The sequence below is a fragment of the Delphinus delphis genome, chromosome 16 (genome assembly GCF_949987515.2).
Source record: "Delphinus delphis chromosome 16, mDelDel1.2, whole genome shotgun sequence".
NCBI classification, from domain to species: Eukaryota; Metazoa; Chordata; class Mammalia; order Artiodactyla; family Delphinidae; genus Delphinus; species Delphinus delphis.
The window spans coordinates 62,256,510-62,282,740 of NC_082698.1; the positions used below are offsets into that span (position 1 = coordinate 62,256,510).

The window sequence follows — 26,231 nt, forward strand, 5'->3', positions numbered from 1 at the left end:
GTGGGTCTCCGTTTCTCTTGAGGGCAGGTTAAAGTCAAAGAGATTCGGACTGGACAGAGAACACGAAGGAACCCAGGGCGGTCTTCCTCTCTACAGAGGATGCTGTGCAGGGTAGATTCTGTCTCTGGTGAAGATGGACATCCATTTCTCCACAGTCAGCCACCCAAGAGGCAGGAAGGAGACCCGCCTGCTCTTTTCTGAGCCGGTCCCCCCATTTCAGCTTCTGAACTCTCCTTGGGCACCTCACCTTCCCAGGGACAGAATCCCCTGGAGTGTGGCCAGCATGGGGACCCTCTGCCAGGTGACTATAAAGGGAGCCTCTGCACTGGGCAGACAGGGAATCCCTGCTGTCGCTTGGACAGGTGGACTTTTTAACTCCATAAATACTATTGTCTCCTTGCAGGGAACTCAATCTTCGGAAACTCTACCTTCTTAAAAAAAAAAGTTTACTGCTTTTTTTCTTATTATAAACAAGTAATTCATATATCTTGATTGGGGTAGAGGTTATATAAATCTACGCATGTATTAAAATTCATAGAACTGTCAAAAAGTCAAATTTACCATATTATCATTTTACTATATGATAATTTAAAAATAAAAAAATTTAAAGGAATACAAATTTATTAACATATTAGTAAATTAAAGAGAACTGAAAGAAGATCTCTGAGTAATGCTAATATTTTGCTTTATTTCCTTCTACTACTCTTTCGATGCATAAAATGTATTTGAATGTATGTCTATACTTACGATGGTATCATATATATATAAAATTTGGTTCTCTTCTCTTTTTCACTTAACACAAAACCCACTTTTCCGTGTTTTGTATGTTCCCCACAAGCCTCGTTTCAATGTTGATGTGTTACTCATTGACTGGAATAAAAACGAGTTCCTACCTAGCCAGGGCTTGGAGCAGGGCTTGGCGTGAGGAAAGCTCTCCAGCACGGGGACTATTATTACCATTAGTATTTTGTGGTAAGTTATTTAATCATTTCCTTCTTGTTAGAAATGCAGCCTGTTCCCAATTTTTAGTTTAAATACATCTGGAAGGAACATTTTTGCATATTATGCTTTTCCTGAGTTTCAGAGCATTTCTTTAGGAGCCTATCCAAATAAATAACATACATGTTATATAATCAGGTCTGTGTTACTAAATGCAGATGGGGTTTGGTGACACTGAAGGGTGACCGAGGGTTTGGTGGTCTCTCTCTGTGGTAGTGTCTGGGTGGCCCAGGCCCTTCCACCAAATAGCCTCTCCCTCACGTATCCTCGACCTCTGTTGCTCTCCTGGTCTTACCCTAAGCCTGATTCCCTCCCCTGTTATGAGAAGCTGGCTTCCATCCTGACTACCTCTCACTCCACTGTTCCCTTAACCACCACACTTCTCAAAAGAATAATGCCTCTCTGGAAACCCTACCTCTGGAGCTTCTAGGCAAACTCCTACAGAGTCTTCAAGACCCTGCTCCAATGACCCATCTTCTGGGGTGCTCATCCGACTCCCTGAGCTGCCGCCATTCTAGTGCCCACAACTGGGGACTGTTTGCTGCACAGGGATGGTCTTGTTTTCCTGTCTCCAGGCTCTAGCACTGGAATGGAACATGGCAGGTGCTGTGTGAATACCGCTGAGGGACTTGATGAATGGGAAGACCGCGGACAAGACCTGTGGGTCCTTGCTGCCCCTGAGGTGCTCAGGAAATGTTCAGCTTCCTGCACTCTTCCTGTGCCAGGCAGTTGTGAGTTTCTTTCTAGAGCACGGAAGTGATGTGCACACTGGAGAGACTGTGGTGTGACAAGGTCCCTGTCAAATAATCCCTGTGACACAAGCTGCAGAGCAGGCACAACCTACCTCCACTCCTGGGTCACCCTTCTCCCCGGGTTCTCCTTTCTCTCCCTGTGGGCACAAAACAACATGGCGTGGGTGCCAGCACTCAGGGGATCCTGGGAAAGACACCCTCAAATCTGTGACAAACCTGACCAGTACTAGACTAGGCCTAGATATCAGCAAGGACCACCTGGGAGGCTGCAGAGGTAGCTGGCCTGAAGGACGAAGGCCAGGGCAGGGGACTTGTGATCACTGACTTCCTGAATCTGAGGATCTAGCAAGAACCTCAGAGAGGCTGATATTCTGTATGGATCCTGCAGGGCAGAGGCCCTAGGATGGACCTGGGACTTGTTTCTAACCAGCCGAATAGGGCCTATTGGCAAAGATGATGGGATGTCGCTCTTGTGATTACGTTACAAGCTTATGTTACAAATTATACATGATATACAAATGATAGGTTAAGACTGTGTTACAAGTACGTCACACACACACACACACACACACACACACACACACACACACACACACACACACACACACACACACACACACACACACACACACCCCCCCCCCCCCCCCCCCCCCCCCCCCCCCGTCTTGCTAGGATGCACTGAGAGACGCCTGCTGGCCTTGGTCTTGAAGAAGCAGGCTGCTATAATATGATCTGCCTACTATGGGGAAGGCCGAGTGGCCGGGAACTGTAGGTGGCCTCTAGGAGCTGAGGGACTCATGGCTACTATAGAAGGAACTGAAAATTATTCCAGTAGCAGCGAGCTTGGAAGAGGACCCCAGCTCTAGATGGGGCTGCAGCTGGATGACATCCTGACTGGGCAGAGGCCTCAGCCGCAACGGGCCTGGACCCCTGACCCGTGGAAGTGGTGCCATAATACGAGTGTGTTGTTTTAAGCCACTGAACTTGTGGTGACGTGTTACGCAGCTACGGAAAGTGAATACGGCTCTAGAAGCGGAGCCAGGGCCGTGGGGGTGGGGGGCGGTTGATGAGGGTGCCTCACACCACATCAGAAGCATTCCCTCCAGCTTGGAGGGGACATGGCAGGAGGCTGCCAGCTGCCTGCCTGTCCCAGCTGAGCGGGGCAGCCACAGTCAGTGGCCTTCGAGGTATCCTGCACTGGGTCAGAGGTGGGACTGGTTGACCTTTGAGGTTCTTTCCACTTCTAAGAGGAGAATTCCGAGTCCAAGGTTCTAGCACCTTGGAACTATGCTGGCCCCTGGAGATGGAGGCCACCACGCTGTGAGCGGAGGGTGCTGGAACCCCTGTTGACACCCGACTGCCCCTCAGGGAGCAGCTGCTCATCCGGAGGACCCTCCCGTCCCCGGGCTGGACAGGCAGGCGGGCGGCCAGTGCAGCTTCATCACAGCACCAGCACCCGCCAGCCAGGTGACCTCAGGGAGGGCATCCCGCTTGCTTGCCCTCATCGGCAGAGGCCTGCTGACCCCCCTGATCTGATGCTCGGCCCCCTCGCCTTACCGTGAATCCTGGGAGCCCGATTGGGCCAGGCAATCCGGTTGCTCCATGTCTCCCTTGGTCACCTGGTTCTCCTTTCTCCCCAGTTGGGCCGTCTAGACCCTACAGATCGAAAAAGATCTCTGTTAGTCAAGGGCAAGGTCATCACACTGAGATATGGGACCTGCCGTGGCATGCACGTGGGGCCACCTCCCTCCAAGGGCAGGTGTCTAGGGTGCTGCCTGGAAACCATGAAGCCCAGAGAAGGCTCCCAAGTCAAGCCAGAGGCCTAGCTGGCCTGGGCTAAGGTCCCTTGTTTGTACCTCTCCTGGGTCTAGGGCTGTCCCTATACTCTCCTGGGTATAGGTATGCCGTCCCAAGAGGCAGTTTTACACTCCCAACAACTCAGTGAGGTATCCAGGGAAAGCATTATCATCCCCATTTTATTCTTTTTTGTTAAGTCAAATTTATCAATTTTTTTCCTTAATGAATTACGCATTTGGTGTCGTAGCTAAGAAATCTCTTTTTTGTTTTCCCCCTCCCTTGACCACACGGCTTGTGGGATCTCAGCTCCCTGACCAGGGATTGAACCTGGGCCACGGCAGTGGAAGTCTGGAATCCTAACCACTAGGCCACCAGGGAATTTCCAATCATCCCCATTTTAGAGATGAGAAAACCGAGGCTCTGCCAGGCTCAGTGACTTTCCCGCGGACACAGATAGGAGATGACAGAACGAGACCCAGGTCTCTTGAGGCGGGAAACTGGCCTTTATAAAGTAAAGCTTGAAGGGAAAACGGGTGAGCGCCCTGTCCCCAGCTCCCGGCTCCAGTTTCCAGCTGCAGCTGTCACAGCGCACAGCCACGTCATGCTGGGTGGGCCCCGGCACTCACCGGTGGGCCTGGCTGCCCCATCTCCCCTTTCTCCCCCTTCTCTCCTGGGTTCCCCGGAAGGCCATCTTCTCCCTTCAGTCCTGCAGGCCCAGCCTTTCCTGGGGGGCCTTGGGGACCAGGAGGGCCCACATCTCCTGGTTTGCCTCGAGGTCCCTCGAGAAAAGATCAACAACACTATTAGATGCACTGATGGAGAAACGAGGGGCAAGAACAAGGAAGAATGGCGGGGGGAGGGGGAGGGTACAAAGGACTCGGCTCTTTGGCGCTTGATTGGACCAGTCAGAGAGCCTGTCCAGCTCCCGGTGGGAATCTGAGGGGCTGCAGCCCATCCCAGCGTGGGTTGGCCTGGCTCCCCCTGGGGCCAGCAGTGGGGCTCGGCTGGGCTTCCAGAGGCGGGCCTCCCCTCCCCTCTCCCTTCCCCACAAGGCTCCCTTCCAGAGCCTTCTGTATCCTCACCCCCCAGGGCAAAGATTATCCTCAGAGGTTTGTCTGGGAGTGTCCTTACCTTTTCCCCATCGTGTCCAGGAGGGCCGGGCAGTCCAATCTCCCCCTGTAGCCAGAACAACTAAAGGTCACTCTCAGACCAGAGAAGAACAGTAACTTATTTATACAGCACTTCTTATGTCAGGTATCCTCAGCCCTCACACAGGAGGTATGTACTTTCACTGACTCTGTTTTGGAGGTGAGGACCCCAGTGCAGAGTTGTGAGCCCAAGGCCTGGAGTTAGTGAAGACTGGATCCCAGTCCGGGCATCCCGGCTCCACAGTCCATGTTTTAGCCACAACCTTGCACCAGGTGCTCCACAGGAGGGGTGCTTGCCTCCTTGTTCTCCCTTCCCCCCAAACTCAGCCTTCCAGTCCTGGCCCCCACACAGGGCACTCCCTTCACTTCACATCAACCCGAGTCCCTTCTTTGAGTCAGGGAGGGAGATAAAGGAGGTGTGGCCTCTGATTTGAGGCCAGGTAAACAACCAGCTGCATCACCAAGGCAAGCTGAGAGGAAACAGCAGTGAATTCCTCCTGATAGATCAGGGAAGGCTTCAGGGAGGAGGTGGCCTTCAAGTTGGGCTTGGAATATGAAGACTTTGAAAGGTAGGGAAAACTGGAAGGGACTTCAGGGCAGAGGACCTCATGAGCAGAGGACAGAGGGGCAAATGTGTTGGCCTTCTGGGAAAAATCACAGGGGTGGGGGGCAGAGGATAAAAGGGAGCAAAGGCAGGAATCGAGGGAGGGGTGAGATTGGGGAGGGGCTCAAGCAGGGTTGGGTCCCTGCTGTGGCTCTGGCTGGGGCGGGCGCTCGTCTAGATCCAGCCCCACCACATCAGAGGGGTCTGTGAATTACAGGAGCCCAAGATAGACAGCGAGGGAAGAAAGGCAGAGCTGAGGATGGGGGGAGTGAAGGGGCGGTGATGTCGGTGGGCAGGCGGTGCCTTGGAGCTTTGGGGAGAATTGAAGGCTGGAGTGAGGTGGTGGCTCTGGGAACATGAGAAGGACACAGATGAGGGGCAGCCGTGGGGTCCCGCGCCCAGAGACACATGCAGGGCTTCTGCAGGGTCTGCACCCGCCTTGTCAAGACAGTGTTACCTTCTGGCCTGGGATCCCTGGAGCTCCAGGTGGGCCAATCTGCCCAGGAAGACCAGGGGGCCCCTAGGAAAGAAAAGAAAGACACGTGGGAGAAGTTTCTAACTGAGGAGGGGTGGCCTGTCTCCAGAGAAGTATATGTGGAGGCTGGTTTATAGAGACTGGTCATTTCCAAACATTTCATCAGGGGCAGGAAGACTTTTGTTTGCAGAGGAAATATGGAGACCCCGCAGTGTAAGGCAGATAAGCACTGAGCGTGTCTGGATTAAAGTGGGGGGCGGGGACCCTAGGGCCACGCTTATCAGCCTCTCCCTCCCTGTCCGTCTACACCCTGGGGGCTCCTTGGGCTCCAAGAAGATAAATCTGACCTTCCCCGACAGTGACTTAAAAATGTCTCCAGGAAGCAACCCAAATGTCCATCAACAGCTGAACGTCTGGCACATTCATACAATGGATACTACGCAGCAGTGAAAAAAGAACCGAGCACTGCACAGGCCATGCCATAGAAGGAAGAAACCCTGACACATTATGCAGAGCAAAAGAAGCTAGATGCAGACACCTACATACTGTGTGACTCCATTCATAGGAGACTCTAGAACTAAAGAAATCTAAGCTCTGGTGAGAGAAAGCAGATTAGTGGTGGCTCAGGGTTGGGCATAAGTGTGGGACTGACTCCTGAGATGCGTGAAGGAACTTTCTGAAGTGATTGGGGTGGTGGGTACATGGCTATATACATTTGTCAAAACTCAGCAAATTCTACACCTAAAATGGGTGCATTTTATTGTATGTAAATGGTTAATTCAAGGTTGATTATTAAAATGAAAAAAAAAAGTTTCAGAAACTTTTGCTTCAAAGAGCTATTTCAAATAATCTATTTTAATGTTTCCAAATGAAGCTCACTGATGCCAGAATCATGTGGTTAATACCAGTTTCTGGGATTGGGGCGCTGTACGACTGGTGCTTAATTCTGGCTTTGCATCGTCCCTAAGTGTGTTCTGTGGCACATGGCCACTAAAAACATTAAATGACATAAAATGTGAGTGAGTTTGAGAACGTTGTGATCTCCCCTCTCTTCTCTGCCTTGGAAGTTAAACCTGGTGGTAATCATTTTAGCTACAAATATTTACTGAAAGCCTGTCACTGGTAGGCACACGTGCAAAATCCAGGCTTGGAATTCACTGGTTTTCCAGATGCAGAGAATGAAATTGATTTCTAGGAAAGAGGGAAAGGTAGAGGGTCGCTACTGATGTTTTTAGGATTATGCACTTTATTTATTAGCAAAAGATTGGGTAAAAGGAGAACTTAAAAACACCCTCCTCTATACCACCACTTCCTTGACGCAGCTGCAATGAGAACCAGTATTTGTCCTGTGACGGGAGTGCACCACTGGGTCGGTGAAGAGCTACTCTGGACGACAGTCATGACCCTGCTCTGCAGGGTCAACCCTAACCTTCTGGAGGCGAGACCTCCAGTCCTGTCTTCCAGGCTGCCCTCCACCAGCCCTCAGCCCAGTGCCCGGGGAAATCAGGAGGGAGGACTCACCATCAAGGCCAGTGTCCGGATCTCCTGAAAACCAACACCATGCGATCAGTTGAGGAGCAAATAAGAGCCACATGGAGGGTCCCCTCGGCCCAGTCCTGGAAACGTGGGCACTGGGACCCTTGAGGGAGCACAGTAGAGGTAGACCCTCTTGGGGGGCCTCTGCCTTCCAGCCCCACCCCACCCCCACCTCTCCCCTCCCAGAGGCTTGTAGTCACTGGACAGGGAGTACCCCACGAGCACCAGATGCTATCCTACAACAGATTCCTACATGCCCTAAAATGGACTGCAAATTTTCTCTTTACAAGAGGAAGGAAGCAGCATCTCCTATTCCTTCTGTTTTGTTTTTTTCTTTTGGCCTCGCAGCATGGGGGATCTTAGGTCCCTGACCAGGGGTCGAATGCCTGCCCCCTGCAGTGGAAGGGCGGAGTCTTAACCACCGGACTGTCAGGGAAGTCCCTCCCATTGTTTCTAATCATTCACTGGGACCCTTCCTTGAACTTCCCTCTTCTCCTAGAACCCAGATTTAAGGCTCTGATGTACCTCCCTTGAAACAGACAGACACAATAGAACAAAACACGGCACCACTGGAAAACTAAATTAGAGGGACAACTCTTGGCATTAAAAAAAATAACTGTACAGCTTGTAAATGCATTCACATAGGTACAAAGATTCCTTTAAAGGAGCAGTTCTCAATCTGGGGTGAGTTTGTCCCCCTGGAGACATCTGGCAATGTGCAGAGGCATATTTTGGTTGTCATAGCTGGGAGTGGGGAGGCATCTATTGGCATCTAGTGGGTAGAGACCAGGCACGCTGTTGAACATCCTCCAGCACACGGGACAGGCTTCCCCACAACCAACATTTCCCAGCCCCAAATGTCAGGGGCGCCCAGGTTGAGAAGCCCCGCGTTTAAACGAGGGTACCTAATGAACCTGAAATATGATTACATTGACACAAAGGTAGATGTGTTCCAGGAAGACAGATTCTACCATGTGAAGGGGGAGGGTGTGTGCTGGAGAAATGGGGTCCTAGAACCCCAAGTGGGCCAGCACCCTGCAGGCACCAGGATGCCCCAGTTATGGCTCTCAGTGACCCAGAGCCAGGATACCTGGCCAGCTGGGCCCAGACCCAAAGCCAGGCCATCTGGATTTCAAATGAGGGGGCCGTGTGCATGGGGGCTGCATGGGGGAGGCTGAAGGAGAGAAGGCAAGGGGATGAACCCCCGGAAGCTCTGTCCAGCGGCCTGGCCTCAGGGACATGAGTCAGGGTGTTGGAACGCTCAGCTCTGTCATCACACAGCCCGGAGGCCCATGAGGACCTCCAGATCTCTCATCTCTGGGTAGGCCCCGCTCACCTGGAGAGCCTCGTTGATGTTTCCATTGTAGTCCACCATCTCTCCTTTCCCAGGTTCGCCCTTGGAGCCCTACGAGACAAAGGAGATCTGCACCCAGGGCCTGGGCCAGCGGGGACCTCAGGACAAGCTCTCTACCATCACTGGCTGCACAGGGGATGCAGAGCAGCTGGGGCGGCTACTGGGGGCTCCAAACACTCTCAGAGGATGCCCAGGGGCTCCAGAACCAAAGAGGAGACTCCGTGTGAGAACCCTGGACTAGACAGACCTGGGGGAGACCGAGTGCAATCGTGGCTGCAATGTCAGACCTCCTATCTGGAGCCAGAATGCTCTTCCCTGCCCCCCACCCCCCTGCAAGGCCCCGGGGACAAGCCACTTCACCCTGTGACCCCAGGGAGGTGAGATGTGGTGCTATGACTCTGGGTGAGAGATGCACGTACCTTGGGGCCAGCAGGTCCCTGTTCTCCAGCTGCTCCAGGCTCCCCCTGTTGCACGACAAAATTGGAGTGAAATGGGCACAAAGTCAGGTACACAGAATCTGGTGTCCCCAGATGGGCCGTGTGTTAGGGAACTCAGAGGGGGCCAGGAGGCTCGGCTCAGCTCAGGCTGAGAGGCGCAGGGCTCCCTGTGCCTCCCGTGCAGGCTCCACCCCTTGGGAAGCACCTCCACTGGCCAGCAAGCCCCTCTCCCTCCCAGCTCCCTCCAGCTTCTTGCTGGAAGATCCTTCTGTCCCATGTTAGTTGTTGGTGATTCCACCCATGTCCGTCTGGCCACCTCCCTCCGGTCTCCTAAGTCAGCCACCTCCTCGGGAGCAGGGACCAGACCCTCTGCCCCTCTTTATTTCTATCCTGCTCGAGGAGCAAGGGCTCAGAAAGTTTTTGCCAATTGCCTGGGTGGTTGACAATTGCCGTGGACAGCCCAGGCGGTTCCTGTCTGCTGGTGAAAGACCCAAACTGTGGGAGGAAACATGGGGGCCAGGGCGAGGCGTTAGAACACCCAGCCTCCTGGAGCAGGTCGGGATGGGGGGATTTGTTTCTGTTGGAAACAGGGCAGAACTGTGGGGAATAAATGAAACGTGGTGTAAATTGTGAAAAGCGAACCATGGTTCCAATTGTTCTGGGATAACGGGAACACTGAACACATTTCAGAAAATCAAGACAGAAAGTAAAAATAAAGGGAAAACAAACCCTTTAATATAACTCAACTGCTGCCGACCCTGCTGCTGGCCAGCTCACGGAGCCTCGCCTCCAGGTAACCTGCCCTGCACCTCCCCAAGCCCACAGCCTTTCAGTCACGGGGCACCTGCGAAGGACACAGCAGCACCAGGCTGACCCATCCACAGGGAGTAGCTGGAGGGAAGTGGGGCCCCGTCTTTACCAGTGGTGTGGGAGCTAGCAGAAGCAGGGGCTCCGGCTCTCTCCCCAGCCCCAGCGTCCCATCCCTGGGCCTGCCTTTGCCTGGCCGCCGTCTCAGTGGAAGTTCTCCAAAGCCCGAGGCGACCAGGAGAGATGGTAGGCACGAGTCATGGCCGTCAGCCCTGTGCCTGGAGGCCCAGCGGCAGGACGGCCAAGACTCTGTCTCTCTCTCTGAACTCCCAAGCTGACCCTCATCCTGCAGCTCTTAGATCTGGGGGCTCCTGTACCTTGTCTCCTTGCCGTCCTGGGGCGCCCGCCCGGCCATCAGCTCCAGCTTCCCCCTGGGCAAGAGGAGAGAGATGGGCGAGGGCACACGGGGCAGCTGGGACTGCTGCTTCAGGGGCAAAAGATGGTCTTGCTATTGATGTTCTAGTAAGTGTCTCTGGGTCTTTGTCTCTTTCCCTGCTGGCTTCTACTAACTCACCCCATTCCACCTGTCTGATTCCTTCCCACCCTTGGGCCCCACCCAGGTCTCACCTCCTCCTAGCAGCCCTCCCTGACTACTCCCTTCCTCCCCTGGGCTCTGCGCTGCCAGGCCCTCCTCAGGTCTCGGTTAACACACGCGTGCCCAGTTCTGTCGAGGCCCCTAACTGTGGACTGCCACCAGCCTCCAGGGGCAGGAGGAAGGTCGTTTTGGAGCCTGGAACTCTTACACACCTCATCAGGTCCTGCCTGGAGGACAGAGTGGAGCAGGAGGGGCCTGGGCACGTGGGGACGGGGTGCCCAGGAGGCCTAGGACAGGAGGAGCAGGGAGAGGTAGGAGGTAGCCCACTCCAAATACTTCATTTATTCAAGATTTTGCCTGGTCCTGGAAAGAGGACATGAGTCTGGGGACAGTCTTCTAGCTTTCCCTTGCTTTTGTCCTAGGATACAGGGACAAGAGTGACCAGATTTCCCCAGCCCCATATCGAGACCCAAGACGCGCCTGGTATCACGCCCTTCAGGGTCAGCGGGACAGACTCAACAGTGGGCATGCCCTGGAGGCTGGTTGCTCGTACCAGGGAAGCTCTGTTCTCACCACAATCACGTGGGAACGTGGCGCTGAGCCCGAGACCCTTCCTGCCACTTCATCTTGCCTGTCTGTGGGGTTCCCTGTGGCCCCCTACACTACATTCCTGTGAATTGTGGGTTTGCTTCTCCTGCTGGATGGTGGGCAAGCCGAGGGCAGGTTCTCGGCAGCCTCACAGCCCACAGCAGGCCCTTGATAAACGTCGGTGGAACGAATGAGGGTATTGCCTCAGATCATGCAGAGTAATTAATCCTTTCCTTATAAGCTGAGCAAGACACCCCCTTATTTCCCTGTGCTGTTAAAATAAACCGAGCAATGCAGGAGGCATCTGCCTCGCAGAACTCAAGTCTTACCACTGCAGCTTGCACCCTCTGCAAGGAAAGTGTGGGCAGCCCCATTTGTAGCTGTCCCACTGCTGCAACCGTACCTCCCCTCAGTGTGCCGCACCAGGTGGGCCCAGCTGATCCCTGACCTGCAACTGATTTAGAGCCTAAGCTAGGGGCCTTTCTGGTTGTCTTAAGACCTTGTAGCCATTGGTCCTTGACTCAGTTACATCATAGCCATTTGAATCAATGGGACCATCCATCTGCCCTAGAGATGCTTGGAAGCAGAAGCTTGGTCCAAATGACCTTTCTAGAATCCACTGGAAAAACCACACAGAGCAGGAGAGAAGGCAAGGTGCCCAGGACACGGGGTCCCCCAAATGGACTAAGGATAAAGGCCACAGGCAAACATCTGCCTTGAGCACTGATCCCAGGGAAAGACTCACCTTTGGCCCTGGGGGCCCAGGGAGCCCTGGGGGCCCAGGCTCCCCTCTGCCCCCTCCAATGGAGTTGCCGGCATCACCTTTTTCTCCCTGGGGGTGGAAGGTAGAGTTACCATCACTAACTCTGGAAGAAGGTGGTTGATCCCTGTCTTTTCTCCCCTCACAATTCGAAGGAGTGAAGGCAGCAGACTGCCTCTCAGTCTATGCTGAATGTTGGGGGACATTAAGGGACTGTGGGCTCCAGGATGGCTGGGGACCAGAGACCTTCAGAAACCTGGCTGTGGGATTTGAGGAGAGAATGGAGCTGGTTACTGAAGGAGAATGGGTGTAGAGCTAGACCAAGAACCCATCAGGACCAGGATCTAGAGCAGTGTTTCCCAAAGTGTGTTCCCTGGAACACTCCTTCCACAGGTTGGGAATATTCAGAACATGAAGAAAAGGGGTCTGGTGGCCAAACAACGTTGGAAAGGCAAAGTGAAATGAAGCTTCGCAGGCTCTTCCACTGCAGGGTGCTGGGAGCCTCTTAGGCCAAGGTGCCCATGACTCTCTGAGGAGCCTGTTTTTTTTATTTAAATTTTTACTGGAGCAGAGTTGATTTACAATGTTGTGTTAGTTTCAGGTACACAGCAAAGTAAATCAGTTATACGTGTACATACGTCTAATCTTTTTTAGATTCTTTTTCCGTATAGGCCAATATATAGGCCATTACAGAGTACTGAGTAGAGTTCTGAGGGACCTGTTTTATATAGCTTTCCCCACACTTATTTGACCCAAGTCTTTTTTTTTTTTTTTAAGCGGAATATCTTACGGAGCTCACATATGGTGGTGCAAAGAAATCAGACCAGGTCATAGCTACTAAATTCTTTGAATTTGGGCATTTTTTTTGGCCAGTCAGGGCCTCCCATGTGGAACCCCATGCCTCTGTCCCCCAAAACACAATCTGGCTGTGTTCCAGCTGCTTTCCCCCAATCTGGGAGGGACACCTCCAGTGCTGGGGCCCGTGTGAATGTGCAGGGCTAGGAATGGGGCTGGGGATGGACACTGGGGCCCTTACACAGAACCCACCATTCAGAGCTGGTTGCTACCCACCTTCTGCCCTAGGAGGCCAAGTAGCCCAGGGGCGCCCGCAGCCCCCTTCTCACCCTGCGGAGGAAACGCAGACAGTTTGGGTTAGGAACTGTTTCTCCGGGATGTTGGCGAAGGCACCAGCCCTCCAGCGTCGGGCCTTGGCTTTTCTCTCTCGTCTCTCTGCCCCTGCGTGGGCTCTTCTCGGAAGGACTCCACTTCCGGCTGGACCCCATCAGGGACCAGACTCCTTCCTTGGGACACTGCACCCTGGTATTGTTATCCTCCCCATCCTGTGTGGGTGGGGCCCTCAGCACTTACGCAGGGAGAGGGGCCAGGAGCATTCAGTCACTTTTGGGGGTCTCCTGGGGACAGGCGAGCAGTTCCGAATGCCAGTATTTGGGAAAAGCTTTTTTAACCCGCTTGGCTCTTTTTTATGTTTGTAACGTCTAGCAATTAGATACCCCTGGTCTCTAGGGAGAGCTTTCCGTCTACCTCCTCCCTACCTCTAGGGAGGACAAAAACCATCGAACCAGAACTTCTCCTTTGGAGGAATATTCTGAGAAGTCTGCCTCCTATTATGGGTTGAATTGTGTCCCATGAAAATTCATTTGTTGAAGTCCTAACTCCAAGTATCTCAGAATGTGACCTTATTTGGAAACTGGGCCATTGGAGATGTAATTAGCTAAGTTATGAGGTGGGCCCCTAATCCAATATGATTGGTGTCCTTATAAAAAGGGGAAATTTGGACACAGACATGCATATCGGGAGGACACCGTGTGAAGATGAAGGCAGAGATTGGGGCGATGCTTCTACAAGCCAAGGTGCCAGCAAACTACCGGGAACTAAAAGGGAAGCACGGAACAGATTTTTCTTCACACCCCACAGAAGGAACTAACCCTGTCGACACCTTGGTCTCAGACGTCTGTCCTCAGAACTGTGGGACAATACATTTCTGTTGTAGAAGCCACACAGTTTGTGGTCCTGTGTTAGGGCAGCCCTAGTAAACGAGTACCCCTCCCTAACTAGCTTCTTCCTGAAGAACACTTTTTCTCCCTTATGGCGCAAGTCCCAGAGCCCTGCTCTCACTGCAGAAAGGAAGGGGCTCCGAGACTGTGGACGACCCCTCACTGCAGCAGTGACACAGCCACGTCCAGCACCCAGGTCCGCCTTTTATGCCACAAAGACTTCACTCTGATTCAGAGCGTCCAGTATCAAGAAGGCCCCTGCCTGGTCAGCATGAGAAGCCCCACTCTCCACAGCCTGAAGGCCGGCGGTTCTCATAGGTAACAATGTAAATTGAGGACCCTGGGGTTGCAATGTGCTCACATCTCAATGAACTTTTCAGCTGGAGCCACAAAAGTTGCCACACCAAACCTTTAGCTGTCTTCCCCTTGCCACCTGCCCTTGGGTAGAAGCTGAATGACAAAATGGCCTGTAGCAGGCTAAGGGAGGAGAGGAGGGGCAGATAAGGGCCCAGGTGATGAGAGGGATGTGAATCCTGAGGCCCCAGCTGGCCCTGCTGTGCCTGGGCTGTGCCTTTGCCTTTAGCTGGGGCACCCCCTGAAACAGGCCAGGTCTAAGGGAAAGGGTGCGGTCCTGCCCTACAGAGGTCCTGGGGGATGGGGGCGGGGGGAGGGAAAGCTTCCCTTCCTTCTAGGCTTTCCTCCTGGGTACCCAATGACTTTCAAGGAGAAAGGCTGTGCTCTTGAGTGTGAATTTCCTGAAGCTTTGCCAGGCCATCGAGGCACTCCCTTTTTCCTGGAGACATGCACCCACTGCACACTGCAAGCAGCACGCCAGCCATAGGGGTGGGGCAGGCAGTGGGGGACCAGCAGAGGCCAGGATGAAGGGAGCACACACTCAAGGACACAGTATCCTACCCTCTGCCCCGTCTTTCCCGGCAAACCTGGGGGCCCCGGCTTCCCTGTTGCTCCTGGGTCTCCCTTTGGGGTAAGAAGAGAAAGTCACTGATAAGAGGATGGGGTAGGGGTGGTGAGGGGTACGAAGGGCAGTAATCATAGACCAGTGTTTCCAGAATACTTGCCTCATAAGACGCTTCTCTTAAAAAACGAATGCCCTGGTCAGAAAGTTTGAAAATGCTGCACAAGACCCTGCATTTTTTTTTTTTAGAGTTTCCCAATGTATATTTAGCATAGTAAAGGCTCTGAGAAGGCCTGCAGTAAAGACACCTGCGTAATAGTTTTAACCCCACATTTCTCAAACGTATTTGACCATGGAAACTTTTTCTCATGTTACATCTCTTATTGTCCTGGATGAGAGAGACAGAGCCCTGTGGGTGCAGGGGACAACAGTCACTACTGGAGCTGGTGTGAAGGCAAACCAGACCGCTGCCCAGGCCAGGATCCAGGGAAGGGGGGAGGCATCTGCAGAGCATACCTGAGGAGCAAGCCCCTCCCCGCAGGCTCTCCTCTGCTCAGTCAGGTCCCCAGCCCCAGGCTAGCCTCGGGGGACCAGAAGCAAAACAACAGCAGCCCCTCCCACCTCCATCCCACGACTGACGTTGCCTCTGTATCAGTACCTTGGCTCCTGGGATCCCAGGCTCACCCTGTGTGGGAAAAAAACAAGACTCAGGTAAAGAAATGAGAGAGCGAGAGTGAGTGAACGCAGGAGCAGAGGAGTGAAGGCATCTGAGGGTAGGGGAAGCGTCTGGCCAGCCCAGGGCTTCCCGCTGCCTAGGACTCGGGCCCCTCCTGGACCGTCCCTTATTCTTCCCCCAGGTGAGAGAGGTGGCAGGTGTGAGGCAGCCCAGGAGGAGGGAGAGGAAGGAAGGGACATTTGCTTCTGACACGGTATCCCTGTAAGTGACCTGCTGGGAGAGCCACATCGAGCATTTGTGCTTCCGGGGTGTCCCCTCCCATCTGCTGAATTTTTTTTTTTTTTTTTTTTTTTGCTGTACGCGGGCCTCTCACTGTTGTGGCCTCTCCCGTTGTGGAGCACAGGCTCCGGATGCACAGGCTTAGCGGCCATGGCTCACGGGCCCAGCCGCTCCGTGGCATGTGGGATCTTCCTGGACTGGGGCACGAACCCATGTCTCCTGCATCGGCAGGCAGACCCCCAAGCACTGCGCCACCAGGGAAGCCTCCATCTGCTGAATTTTGGAGTGTAAAGGAAAGTGCTAGGTTCCTTTCACATCGGCAGGCTGGCAAGACCTTTAGTGGAGGCTGGTAAACCTTTGCCACTTACTTGCAAGGCTTAGTTAAACATCTGTTGTTCAATCTGTGCATCTGGCATAAATGTTGCTTTAAGAGAAATGGTTCTGAATCCTGTCTACTCCCTCCTTGGTCCAGTGGCCACCCAATGAGCCCCTGAAGCCCAACTCTGTCCTCTCTCCATCCCTCCCATCCTGCCCCTCAGGTGTTGAGTTACAAGGTCCACTGACCTTCATCCCGGCCACAGCGATTCCAGGAACCCCCTGGCAGAGAGAAGGAAAGGCATGGGGACTTTCTCACCCAGCGGGAAACAAAGAGGACGTGGCCAGCCTCCTCTCCCAGCCTCTTCTTGGAGAGATGTGAGATGTGGAGGCTTCTGCCTGCCCCCAGGCCCACAGGGAAGGGGGTGGCTGAGCTTGGCACATAGGGAATGGGTCCGAGGAAGAGGCTCCGCACAGCTCAGCTGGGCTCCCTGGGCTTCCCACCCACCTGCTCAGCCCCTAGGCCCTCCTGGGGGACTTAGAGGGCACTGTTTCAGGCAGCCCATGGCTGGGCTAGACAGAGGCCTCCCTGGGTGGAATGCGGGGAGGGCTTCTTGGGATAGGAAAGGAGGAGGAGGGGATGGGGGAGAAAGGGAGAGCCATGGGGAAGGGGACAACAGTAGATGGCTGAGTTCACCAAGCTCCTGGACCCTGAGGGTGCCCATGGGACTCTCCTCAAGGGAGCTCTCTGGCCCTATGCACTGATGGACTGGGGAGCGGCTGGGAGTGAACCCCATTTCCTTATCAGCCCAAGACCACCAACTTTGAGGTAAATAGGCTGCCCAGTGCACCACTTAGTAAATTCCATGTGAAGGCGATTTTTAGGGGGTCCCGATTCCCACATGGGTCTCAGAACTGCAGCCAGAGCTGGGGGTACCTGAGAGGACTTTTTTTTTTGGTACGCGGGCCTCTCACTGTTGTGGCCTCTCCCCTTGCAGAGCACAGGCTCCAGACATGCAGGCTCAGCGGCCATGGCTCACGGGCCTAGCTGCTCTGCGGCACGTGGGATCTTCCCGGACCGGGGCACGAACCCACGTCCCCTGCATCGGCAGGCGGACTCTCAACCACTGCGCCACCAGGGAAGCCCTTGAGAGGAATTTTATGACCCACAGTTGCCCACAAGGAGGCCTGGCCATGTCGGGAGGGCACTGCTGAGTGATGGCTCATGGGCCAAAAAGGAACACCCCTGCCTGGAAGACAGGCCAGGCAGCAAAGGGGAGAGGACAGTAAGAAATGTGCACCCCATCTCCTGTCTTTACAGCAAGACAGGGTGTGGGAAGGGAAGAAGCTGGGAGAGAGGGCTGGGGCTGGGGGAGCTGCCTGAGGGTGGCGTACCTTTGTTCCGTGTTTGCCCGGCATCCCTGGCATGCCCCGTTCTCCCTGAAGGAAGAAAGAGAAACAGTGACAAGAGGACCAGACTCAGGGCCCAAGGTCTTGGCCCTGGAAGCGTGGCCTGCAAGGATGTCAGTGAGAGTGGTTGCTGTGGAAGCTTGGGATGACCGTCCAGCCCGTGAGGAGCTTGAGGTCCCCACCATTGCCGACAGCCACGGTGGGCCACTCTTCTCAGCAAGGTGGACCTGCACAAGGACCCCAGTCGCAGACCACAGAGCAGGAAAGAGCCCCAGAGAGAGGCCCACCAGGAGGAGCCTGAGGCCAGGGAGGGGGAAAGCGGACTTGCACAAGGTTTCCTGCCTGACGAGGGCCTGGGCTAGGGCCGTGGGCCTCAGCCGCCCACTTGGCCACTTGCCTACTGCATACCTTCCCTCCCTCCCTGGCCTGCTGCCTCCTGCCCATTTTCACTCTGCACGTTTGCATGGGTGGTACTGCTGGCTGAGCCAGATGGGGCTCCGGCCTCTCCTCTTCCCTGGGGTCCTCTTCCTTCCAGGTTCCTTGGGTCTAACTCTTCCCGAGGACATGAGGGCTTTGGCCCCAGGTCGGGGAGGCTTTGGGCGGTGGGGGACTGTGGATGGAGGCAGGGCGTGGCCCGGAGCCCACCCACTTCTCTGCACTCCTGGCCCTGCCTGGCCAGAGGCACCAGTCACGCGGCTGCTTCTCCAGGATACCAAGCTTGGGCTTTGCTCTACCATCTCGGCAGTGTCCTGCCCTCCTTGGAAGGACACACCAGGAGGAGATGGGGTTGGAGGTGACAGCCAGCGACAACTGGGGGCCGAGAGTAGGTGAGTCAAGACTTACCCGCTGTGTCAGAGGGGGAGGGGTGCAGGGGAGGAAGGAGGCCTTTGTCTCCACGAGTGGAACCCCAAAAGAAGTCCCAGTGTGAGCCCCAGCCAGGGCTCAGGGTGCTGCGCAGCGTGCGTGGTAGCAGCTCAGACCCTGTGGCCTGGGGGCCACGCTGCATACCCCACAGGCAGAGGGGGAACATGGCCCCACCTGGCCTCCATCTTTTCAGCTGACCTCGTCCCTTCCCTGACATCTTACAGGAAGCCCTGGTCCACCCCTCTCCTCGCAGAGGCTGGAGCTACTTCCAACCTTTCCCCTCCATGACTGGGCCTCCACGCTGGCATCCAGATAAGCGTCCCACACACAGACTGGACAGTACCACTCCTGTACTTTGACACTGCCACCGCCCGGCACTGACTGTGGCAAAGGGGCCAGGCTCCTGAGCATGGCATTCCACCCCAGCTCCCTCCTGGTCTCATCGCCTCACATCCTGACACCTACACTGCTTCTCTGAAAACATCACCCGTTTTCAGAATTCTCTGCCTTTCTGCTATTTCCTCTGCTCAAAACCCTATTCATCCTTGGGTGCTGGTCAAATGCCATCTCCTCTTGAAGCCTTTTGCTCTGCCCCACAGCCCAGTGCTGGTTCCTCAGTGCAGCGGGAACCACTGTGTGTATGTAACCTGTATACACAAATCATGTCTGCTAGGGAAGGCTTCACCTCCATCCTCTTTGGGTCAAGTCTCTGAATTCTGTGAAAGGCCCAGAAACTTTAGCTCCAAATGCAGGAGCCCTCCCTCACCCGACCCCACCAGGACCCCTGAGCCACAGGCAGGGGTGGTAGAGCTGGACTCAGAAGTGACCACAGCAGACAAGCTGGTGCCCCAGGTCTGCCCCAGGCACTAAATTCTGGTAAATCCCTCTTGTGGGAAAAAGTGGAAAAAGGCACAGCCATTTACTGTGCCTATGATGTGTCTGGCGCTGAGTTAAGCCTTTACATCCTTCTTCTATTCAATCTCTAAGAAGCCCCTGTAATCAGTGAGGGAGTGGATGTTATTCCTGTTTCACAGGTCAGCAAACTGTGGCTCTGGAAGGCCAGGTATGATTGCCAATGTCACACAGAGCAGGGATTTGGACACAGGTCTTTTGTCTGGCAAGTGCAGGTACCAGCGACTGGTGTTCCGTCGCTTCCGTTAAACACCCTCTGCAGGCCCAAAGCAGGGCAAAGCCCTCTCTTCTGGATGGCCCTCCGGTCTGTGCCCCATAGGGGTGAAAAGTCAGTGCTCAGGCCAGGGCTGTGTCTTTAACCACAGGCCCTAGGGAAAAGAGCTGAGCCGGGGCCGGCCTGTGAGCACAGTTCTGCTCTACGGCCAGCAGAGGGCGCCACAGGACTTCATCAGAAGTCTGGCGACAGTGGCTGTAGAGCGCCAGCCGAGGGCCCCATCACTCTTTCCTTTGGAGGACCCCTGCTCAAATTCCAAACAACCCAACTGGGTTGACTCAGCCCCGAGGACACCAGGCAGAGTTCCCTGGGGGTGGGGAGGTACAGGTGGGAGGTCAGCTTGACTATTCAAGGATCTCCGGTTTGCCCCATTTTCCCTCTTCCCATCTTTCCCTCAGCTTTCCCCCAATACATGTGCCCTCACCTTCCCACCCCCACCGAGGGAGCTGGGCGGAGGAGTCAGGAAAGGCTGTCTGTGGAACCCTGCATAAGTCACTTCCTCTCTCTGGGTCTGCAAAGAGGGACTGGACTAGACCCTTCCTACCCACCCCTGCTCCTGACAGGCCAAAGCCGAGGAGCTGACACTGGGTGTGTTGGCAGTTCCGGAACAAGGCTCCTCGGGGGAGGGAATGTTAGCTCTGCGGCTCTACGAGGGGCTCAGTTGGTCTCCTTCTGCTCCGGAGGACAGCCTGGGATGCCTCAGTAGGGGAGGAGGCTGGGGTCTGCCCACGCTCTCCAGTCTCCACGTGAGCTGTGCAGAGCAGAACCCTGGGAGTGAGGGTTTCCGGGCTAATCGGGGTTGTCTTCAGCCCATGATGGTTTGTATGTAAAGATGCAACTGCACACTCCGGGGAAATCTGGGCCCCTTGCAGCCTCTAAGGAGGCAAGCCTCCTCGTTAGGGTGGCTGACCTTTGCCCCTTCCCTCCCCTCTGGGTCAAGTCTCTTAATTCTCTAGGTGACCCAGGCTCCCTTGATCCCCATCCCGGGGCCTCCCTCACTTCCCACCCCTCTGCGGGGCAGGAAGCAGGGGTGGCCCCGGCTGACCCCACCCTGCGGGCTCATTCCACTCTCATCAGTCTCCTTCTCCAGGGCTTGTCTCCAGGGGCTTGCCCCAGCCTGACCTCTGAACCGGCGGCTGGGCTCATTCTGCACCAGAAAACATTGATTCTGGACGGTGGGAGAGGTGAGAGCGGGCTGAGAGTCACGATCAAGGACTCCAGGGTGGCTGAGGGCAGCGCATTCATTTGCAGGGGTGGTGGGATGGGGGCGGGGAGCATTTCCGGGGCCATTGCTAAAGGGAGGACATTGACACACTGTGCGCACAGAGCTTTTCCTCATGGCATGGCTTTGCGAGAGCACATCTAGAGGCTCCTTCTTTCCCGTTTCACTTCGTAAAAGTTATTTTGTTTAAAAGGTTTAAGTTTGGAATTGTCCTAAATTTAGATCCACTAACTCACTAATGTCTTAGTTGGGGAGGGAGAACTCATAGTCTGCCAAAACGCGAGGGCCCCAATTTACCTCCTGTACCTCCTGTCCTCCCAGCAGGGAGCTCGGCCACCAGATCTGGGCCATCCAGCAGCTGGGAAAGTGGGCGCTCCAAGCATTACAAAGGGTCCTGCCCCAGATGCACGGAGCATGGGCAGTGGTCCCTGCTGTGGAACCTGGCCTGCGAGCCCCAGGCCAGCCCTGCCCTGCCTACCACCTGGGAGACTGGCTCTTTAACCTTGGTGCCAAGAACCAAGGATGCTGGCTGGCTGGCCTGGAAGGGGTGGATTCCAGTCTTTGTGGCCAAGAAAGTGCTGGGGTGAGCACAGGTGGCTGCCCTGAATGACCGTGAAGGCCATCCAAGCCCCCACTTTTATGACGCCACTGACTCCAGCTGCCCCTGTCCAGAGTTCGCACCAGCATCAATAGGTTCTCTATTCTGGTGCCGCTTCCAGGTGGGAGGACGCATCCTTTACCCAGATGACAGTATGGAAGCGAGCTCCTTGGAGCACAAACCGGTCATGCTCTGCTCTCTTAATTGGTGATTTACTGTTTGTTGAACAAGCGGGGCAGGGACTTGGCAAGAAGACATAGTCTCGAAAGAGGTGGGGGGCTTCCAGGTCAGCTCCCCACCTGAGCAAAGGTCAGGCCAGAGGAGCAGGGGGAGATACGTAGACCTCCCTAACGTGAGGCTCCCGCTGCGGCCCAGCTGCGGGTGAGGAGGGCCCTGGGCCCGAGCAGTTCCACACAGACTCTTTGTTCTCTGCAGGGAAGAAGTGTGGGGAGCGGAGGGCTGGGGGGAGGCCAGCAGGTGACTCAGGCCTTAAGCCTGGACCAGTGCCCTTTCCCGGGTTGGAAAAGCTGGGTGAGGAGGGCTAATGTCTTTCTCTCCCCTAAAGAGTTCCCAGAACTCCCTTCCGGGAGAAAGGCAGCACGGCTCCCTCTTCTCTGCCCCAGCCAGCTCCAGACTGGAGAGGCCTGGGACCGCGGAAACGCCAGGTCCTCCGGTAATTAGGGCCGGCAGGAAGTGATCCGGGGAATTACCGGGGTCAGGCACCCCACCGAAGGCCAGGGCTTTGGAAGGGCGGCTGGCTTGTAATCTCGATTTGAGATCAGTTGATTTTGTAGTTAGTTCCAAAAAGAAAAGTCAGCTCTAATTAATCTGGGGACTTTGGAGGCAGGAGAAACAGGGCCCGGAGAGCACAGGCTGGGGGCTGGGGTCTGGCGGAGCAGGAGTCCCATCAGCCCCCGTGAGGCCTCAGATCTGGAGCCCGTGTCTCAGCTCCCTGATCTGCTTTAATTGAAATGGTCTGGATGCCCCCGCTGGGAATTCATGGCTTTGAAAGCAAGCGCTGTCCCCACTCCAGAAGGCTCCTGCGTCTACGGTTTCCATCTGCATGGAGTGCTCTGCTGCACGTGAGTGTGGCAGGGAGCCGGGGGTTGCCCAGGTCCTCTGGGAGCCTGGGGGTGCAGGGAGGTTTCAGGAGGTTTCTCCACTGGGGTGCAGGGCTGAGACAGCTGCCTTCTCCTGGCTTTACTGGAGGTCCTGGGACCATGCCAGCTCCCTGGGGAAGCATTCGGGTGGAATCAGTGCCAATGGGCAAAGCACTCCCCTTCCTCGGTTCTTTGACTAAAACACACCAAGCACCCCAAGTTCTCTGCCTTAGATGCTCCAGGTCCTGCTCATAGAGAGCCTGAATCCAGCCACAACCTTCTCACAAGAAGCCCAACTCCCTCTTTCTTTCCTTCTAGTAGAGGAAGTAGGGGTCTGGGAGGGGAGGTGTTTGGAAATCATGGGTCCCCCCAGATTCATAAGACCCAGGTAGTAAAGTCATTTAGAACAAGCCTTTGGGGCCAGACAGATCTGGCCTCACTGCTTTGTAGTTGTGGCCCTTTGGGGATTCACCTCTGTGAACCTTGGTTTGCTCATCTGTAAATTGGGGCTAAGAATAAAACCTCCCTCACAGGGCGGTTATAAGGGTCCAACGAGGTGAGGCAAGCCAAGTGCCCCATATAGCTTGGCACGAAGAGGCCCAGTAAGGTAGATATAATAATACTAGTTATCGTTCGACAGAAGCGTGTCCACCCATGTGACGCCTGGCTCTGACCAGCAGCTCAGGACGATCCTGCCCTTTTGCAGAAGGATTGAGGAGGGGTGAGAGGTGGGCGGGGTGGGCGTGCTTCTGCTCCTCACACCCTTGCTCCAGTGCCCTAGCCAGCCGGCCACAAGGCCCATCGGATCTCCTCCCCAGGACTCCCTGTTTCTGGGGTGCCCCGCAGCCTCCAGGGGGAGCACCCGCAGTTACAGCCTGAGTGAGCACGAGGCTCTCGCAACCTGCCTCCTCTGGTCTGAAGACGCACAGCCTGCAGCCTGCAGGAGAGCTCTGGTCCTTCATGCAACCACCAAGGCTTAACACCCAGACCACCACATGCGTCAAACTCACCCCCCACTGCCAAGATGGGTGGACCAGCTCTGATCTGCTTAGATATAAGCTCTCACCAGGTTTTGTGATCCACACACAGTCTGACAATACTCGTAGCCTCTTGAAAGAGAGCCAAGGTTGTAATGTTTTAAACACACTTTGCGTCTTGCAACATATTTAAAGTAGATTGGCGTCATAAATTTGGATCAAATAGGTACCACATGGGCACACAACAATACTCACAGTGTCCAGGACGCGGGGCTGGGGCAGCACAGGGCCCGCGGGCGACCCCAGGCTGTGATCTCAAGTAGCTGGTGGAGACGCTGCCCTGATGGCCTGGCTGGCCTTTGAGAGGACGCCAGGCTGGGAACAGCTGCCAGGGTGGTGGTGGTGGTGGAGGATGGAACTAATCATCAGTAAACCTCACAGGAGGAGAAACGTCTTTGCTGAGAGTTAAATTCCACCCCTCACTGAAAGAAGGGCCCCGCGTGTGTGTCACGTTGCCGGGACAGAGCAATGGAAGCAGATGTGGAGGGTCCATCAGTTACCCTGAGGGTCCCCTCATGCCCTGAACACAAGTGGTGTCTTGGGGCCTCTGTCCCAGCTTGGTGTCCCCAACCACCAGTACGGAGTGGTGGGTGGGAGCAAACTCATTTTCTCAGCATCCGTGACCAAGCTGCCCTTCGTGTTGGTACCTCCAGGCCTCATTCCAGGCAGAGAGCAGAGGGGGAGGAGGAGAGAGAAAAAGAGATCTGACAGACGCCCCAGAAAAGAGCCTGGGGGCTAACCCTCCACATCCCAGAGAAACCACAGGGGAGGGTGGTCTGTGCACAGATGGCTTAGCCTGGGGTGAGACCCCCTGAGCAGACATTCACTTCTGCACCAGAGCAAGACGACTGCCTTCCGGGTTCGGACTCATGAGACCTAGCTTCCAATTCCAGCATGACTGTTCACCAGCTGTGCAACCTTGGGCAAAGTATTAACCTCTCTGAGCTTCTCATCTAGACAGTGGGGATAATGCGCTCAAACTACTGGGCCGTGGTGAGGATGAGTCAGAGAGGGAGTGAATGGACTTTGGCTAAACCAGAGATGTGAAGTATTGCTGCCCTTGTCCTCGGGCACCAGACTCTTCTATCTCAGAATTCTGACAGGAAGCAAACTGCTGCCTGGGCATGGTGATCACTGGGGCTGGGGCAGTGGGCGGGCACTCATAGCCTCCTGAGTATTGCTTGACCTGGAGGAATGACCCCCAAGTCCTCGGGGGCAGACTCTTTGCTGCTGGCCATCGGTCTCCAGTGCACGCCCTCTGGCCTCTGTTGGACTAGGAGGCTGTGGCGTCGGGGATGACAGGACAAGGGTCCCAGCAGAGTGAGGGCCACCATAGAGACAAGGGCGCTGAGACTACCCAGTGCTCCAGGAGCACCTACTGAAAAGTCTCAAGGACAGGCTGGGAGAAGAGGAGGCAGCAGGAGCCTTCCAGAAACCCACAGAGGCTAGCAGCCTCACAGCCCCTCCGGATTCCAGGAGAAGAGGCCGTTGTGGAGGGGCAGGGGGTGGTCCGGCAGAGAAAGAAAGAGTGGGGAGCATGAAGGAGAAGGGCCTTCTCAATTCCTCGAGAGCCCTAAGAGCACTGATGCTTCTGACAAGCCCTGGATGCCTGGCCTGGAGGGGCCTGATCATCAAGCCAGGGTGGGGTGGCGGGCTGCTCCTCTCTAGAGGGTATGGAGCCAACTCTGTTCTTAGGAAGCTGTAGCTTCCCTGAGCTGGAAGGGATTTTAGTCCAGCCTCCCATCTGACACAGAAGCTTCTCTTAACACATCCCAGACCCATAGTTATCCAGCCTCTCCTTGAATACCTCGGGTGACAGGGAGCTCCCTCCTTCTCAAGGTAGCCATCTATACTGCTCTACCCTTAGTCATGCACCCTTCCATGCTCGAGCCTTCTCTAGCAGCCCTGAGCCTTTTCTCCCCAGAGCAGGCTTCCCAGAGGTCAGAAGCTGCCCCTCCGTCAGCAGGACCACACTAGTTTTCTCTGCAAATTCAGTGCAGCCAGGGCTGAATGATTCCTCCCACAATCTGAGCCCAGAATTGCCAAAATCATGGAACCAGGCCCTCTATCATCATGACACCCCAGCCCCAAGCTGGCGCCTCTCCGTCCTCAGGGCAGCAGACCCCCAACCTCCTTTCCAGATGAATTAGACTTCCCATTGGCAGGGGAGTGCAGACGCCTGCCATAGTATGGATGCCAGCTGAGGGCATCCCCTTGATCCCGGGGGAAACTGCCGCCCTGAAGCTTCTTCACAGTTTGAAAGAGCTGGTCTGGCTGCTAATGGGAAAGCCGGCCCCGTGCTGCATCAGGAGAGGCAGTAAATGCTGTGAGTCTGCGTGAGTGGGTGGAGACAACCTCGGGGGCTGTGATTTCCACTTCCTGACACGGTACAAACTTCGCAGTTTATGCAGAACTAATGAAAGATCTCTTGGGTCTTGCCATTTCACCCACCAAGCGCCCGTAAAACAATGCGGTGACAGCAGCCGCCTGATCACAGAGCTACATGGCGTGTGGAATGTGCTTCTCCAGAGTGATTCTTGCCTTTCCAGAATCCCTCCCCATCCTTGTCCTGCCTTTCCTTCCTGTCTCTTTTCTTCTCCAGGAAGGCGCCAGAGCCTCCCAGCTGGGGCCTGGAGGGCGGGATGGGCTCCTTATGGCAGGTGGCACCCTGTGAAAGACCCGGACCCGGACTTGAATTCCTGCTCTGCCACTTAGGACACTTTGGGTGTGCCTCATTTTCCTCATCTGTTACATAGGAGAA

At 55.1% G+C, this 26,231-nt stretch overlaps 1 protein-coding gene across 1 annotated transcript in view; it reads right to left on the reverse strand.

Moving 5' to 3' along the window:
• COL13A1 (collagen type XIII alpha 1 chain) overlaps nucleotides 1-26,231 on the reverse strand; it is a 79,241-nt gene that overhangs the window by 21,727 nt on the left and 31,283 nt on the right. Inside the window, exons 15-28 of the mRNA XM_060033486.1 lie at nucleotides 17,449-17,493; nucleotides 16,303-16,335; nucleotides 15,442-15,468; nucleotides 12,924-12,977; nucleotides 11,838-11,924; nucleotides 10,287-10,340; nucleotides 9,085-9,129; nucleotides 8,648-8,716; nucleotides 7,297-7,320; nucleotides 5,758-5,820; nucleotides 4,680-4,724; nucleotides 4,175-4,327; nucleotides 3,309-3,407; nucleotides 1,844-1,888 (exon numbers count right to left, since the gene is read on the reverse strand). Coding sequence (XP_059889469.1) covers nucleotides 1,844-1,888; nucleotides 3,309-3,407; nucleotides 4,175-4,327; nucleotides 4,680-4,724; nucleotides 5,758-5,820; nucleotides 7,297-7,320; nucleotides 8,648-8,716; nucleotides 9,085-9,129; nucleotides 10,287-10,340; nucleotides 11,838-11,924; nucleotides 12,924-12,977; nucleotides 15,442-15,468; nucleotides 16,303-16,335; nucleotides 17,449-17,493 — 843 coding nt within the window. The remainder of the gene's footprint in view (nucleotides 1-1,843; nucleotides 1,889-3,308; nucleotides 3,408-4,174; nucleotides 4,328-4,679; nucleotides 4,725-5,757; nucleotides 5,821-7,296; nucleotides 7,321-8,647; nucleotides 8,717-9,084; nucleotides 9,130-10,286; nucleotides 10,341-11,837; nucleotides 11,925-12,923; nucleotides 12,978-15,441; nucleotides 15,469-16,302; nucleotides 16,336-17,448; nucleotides 17,494-26,231) is intronic.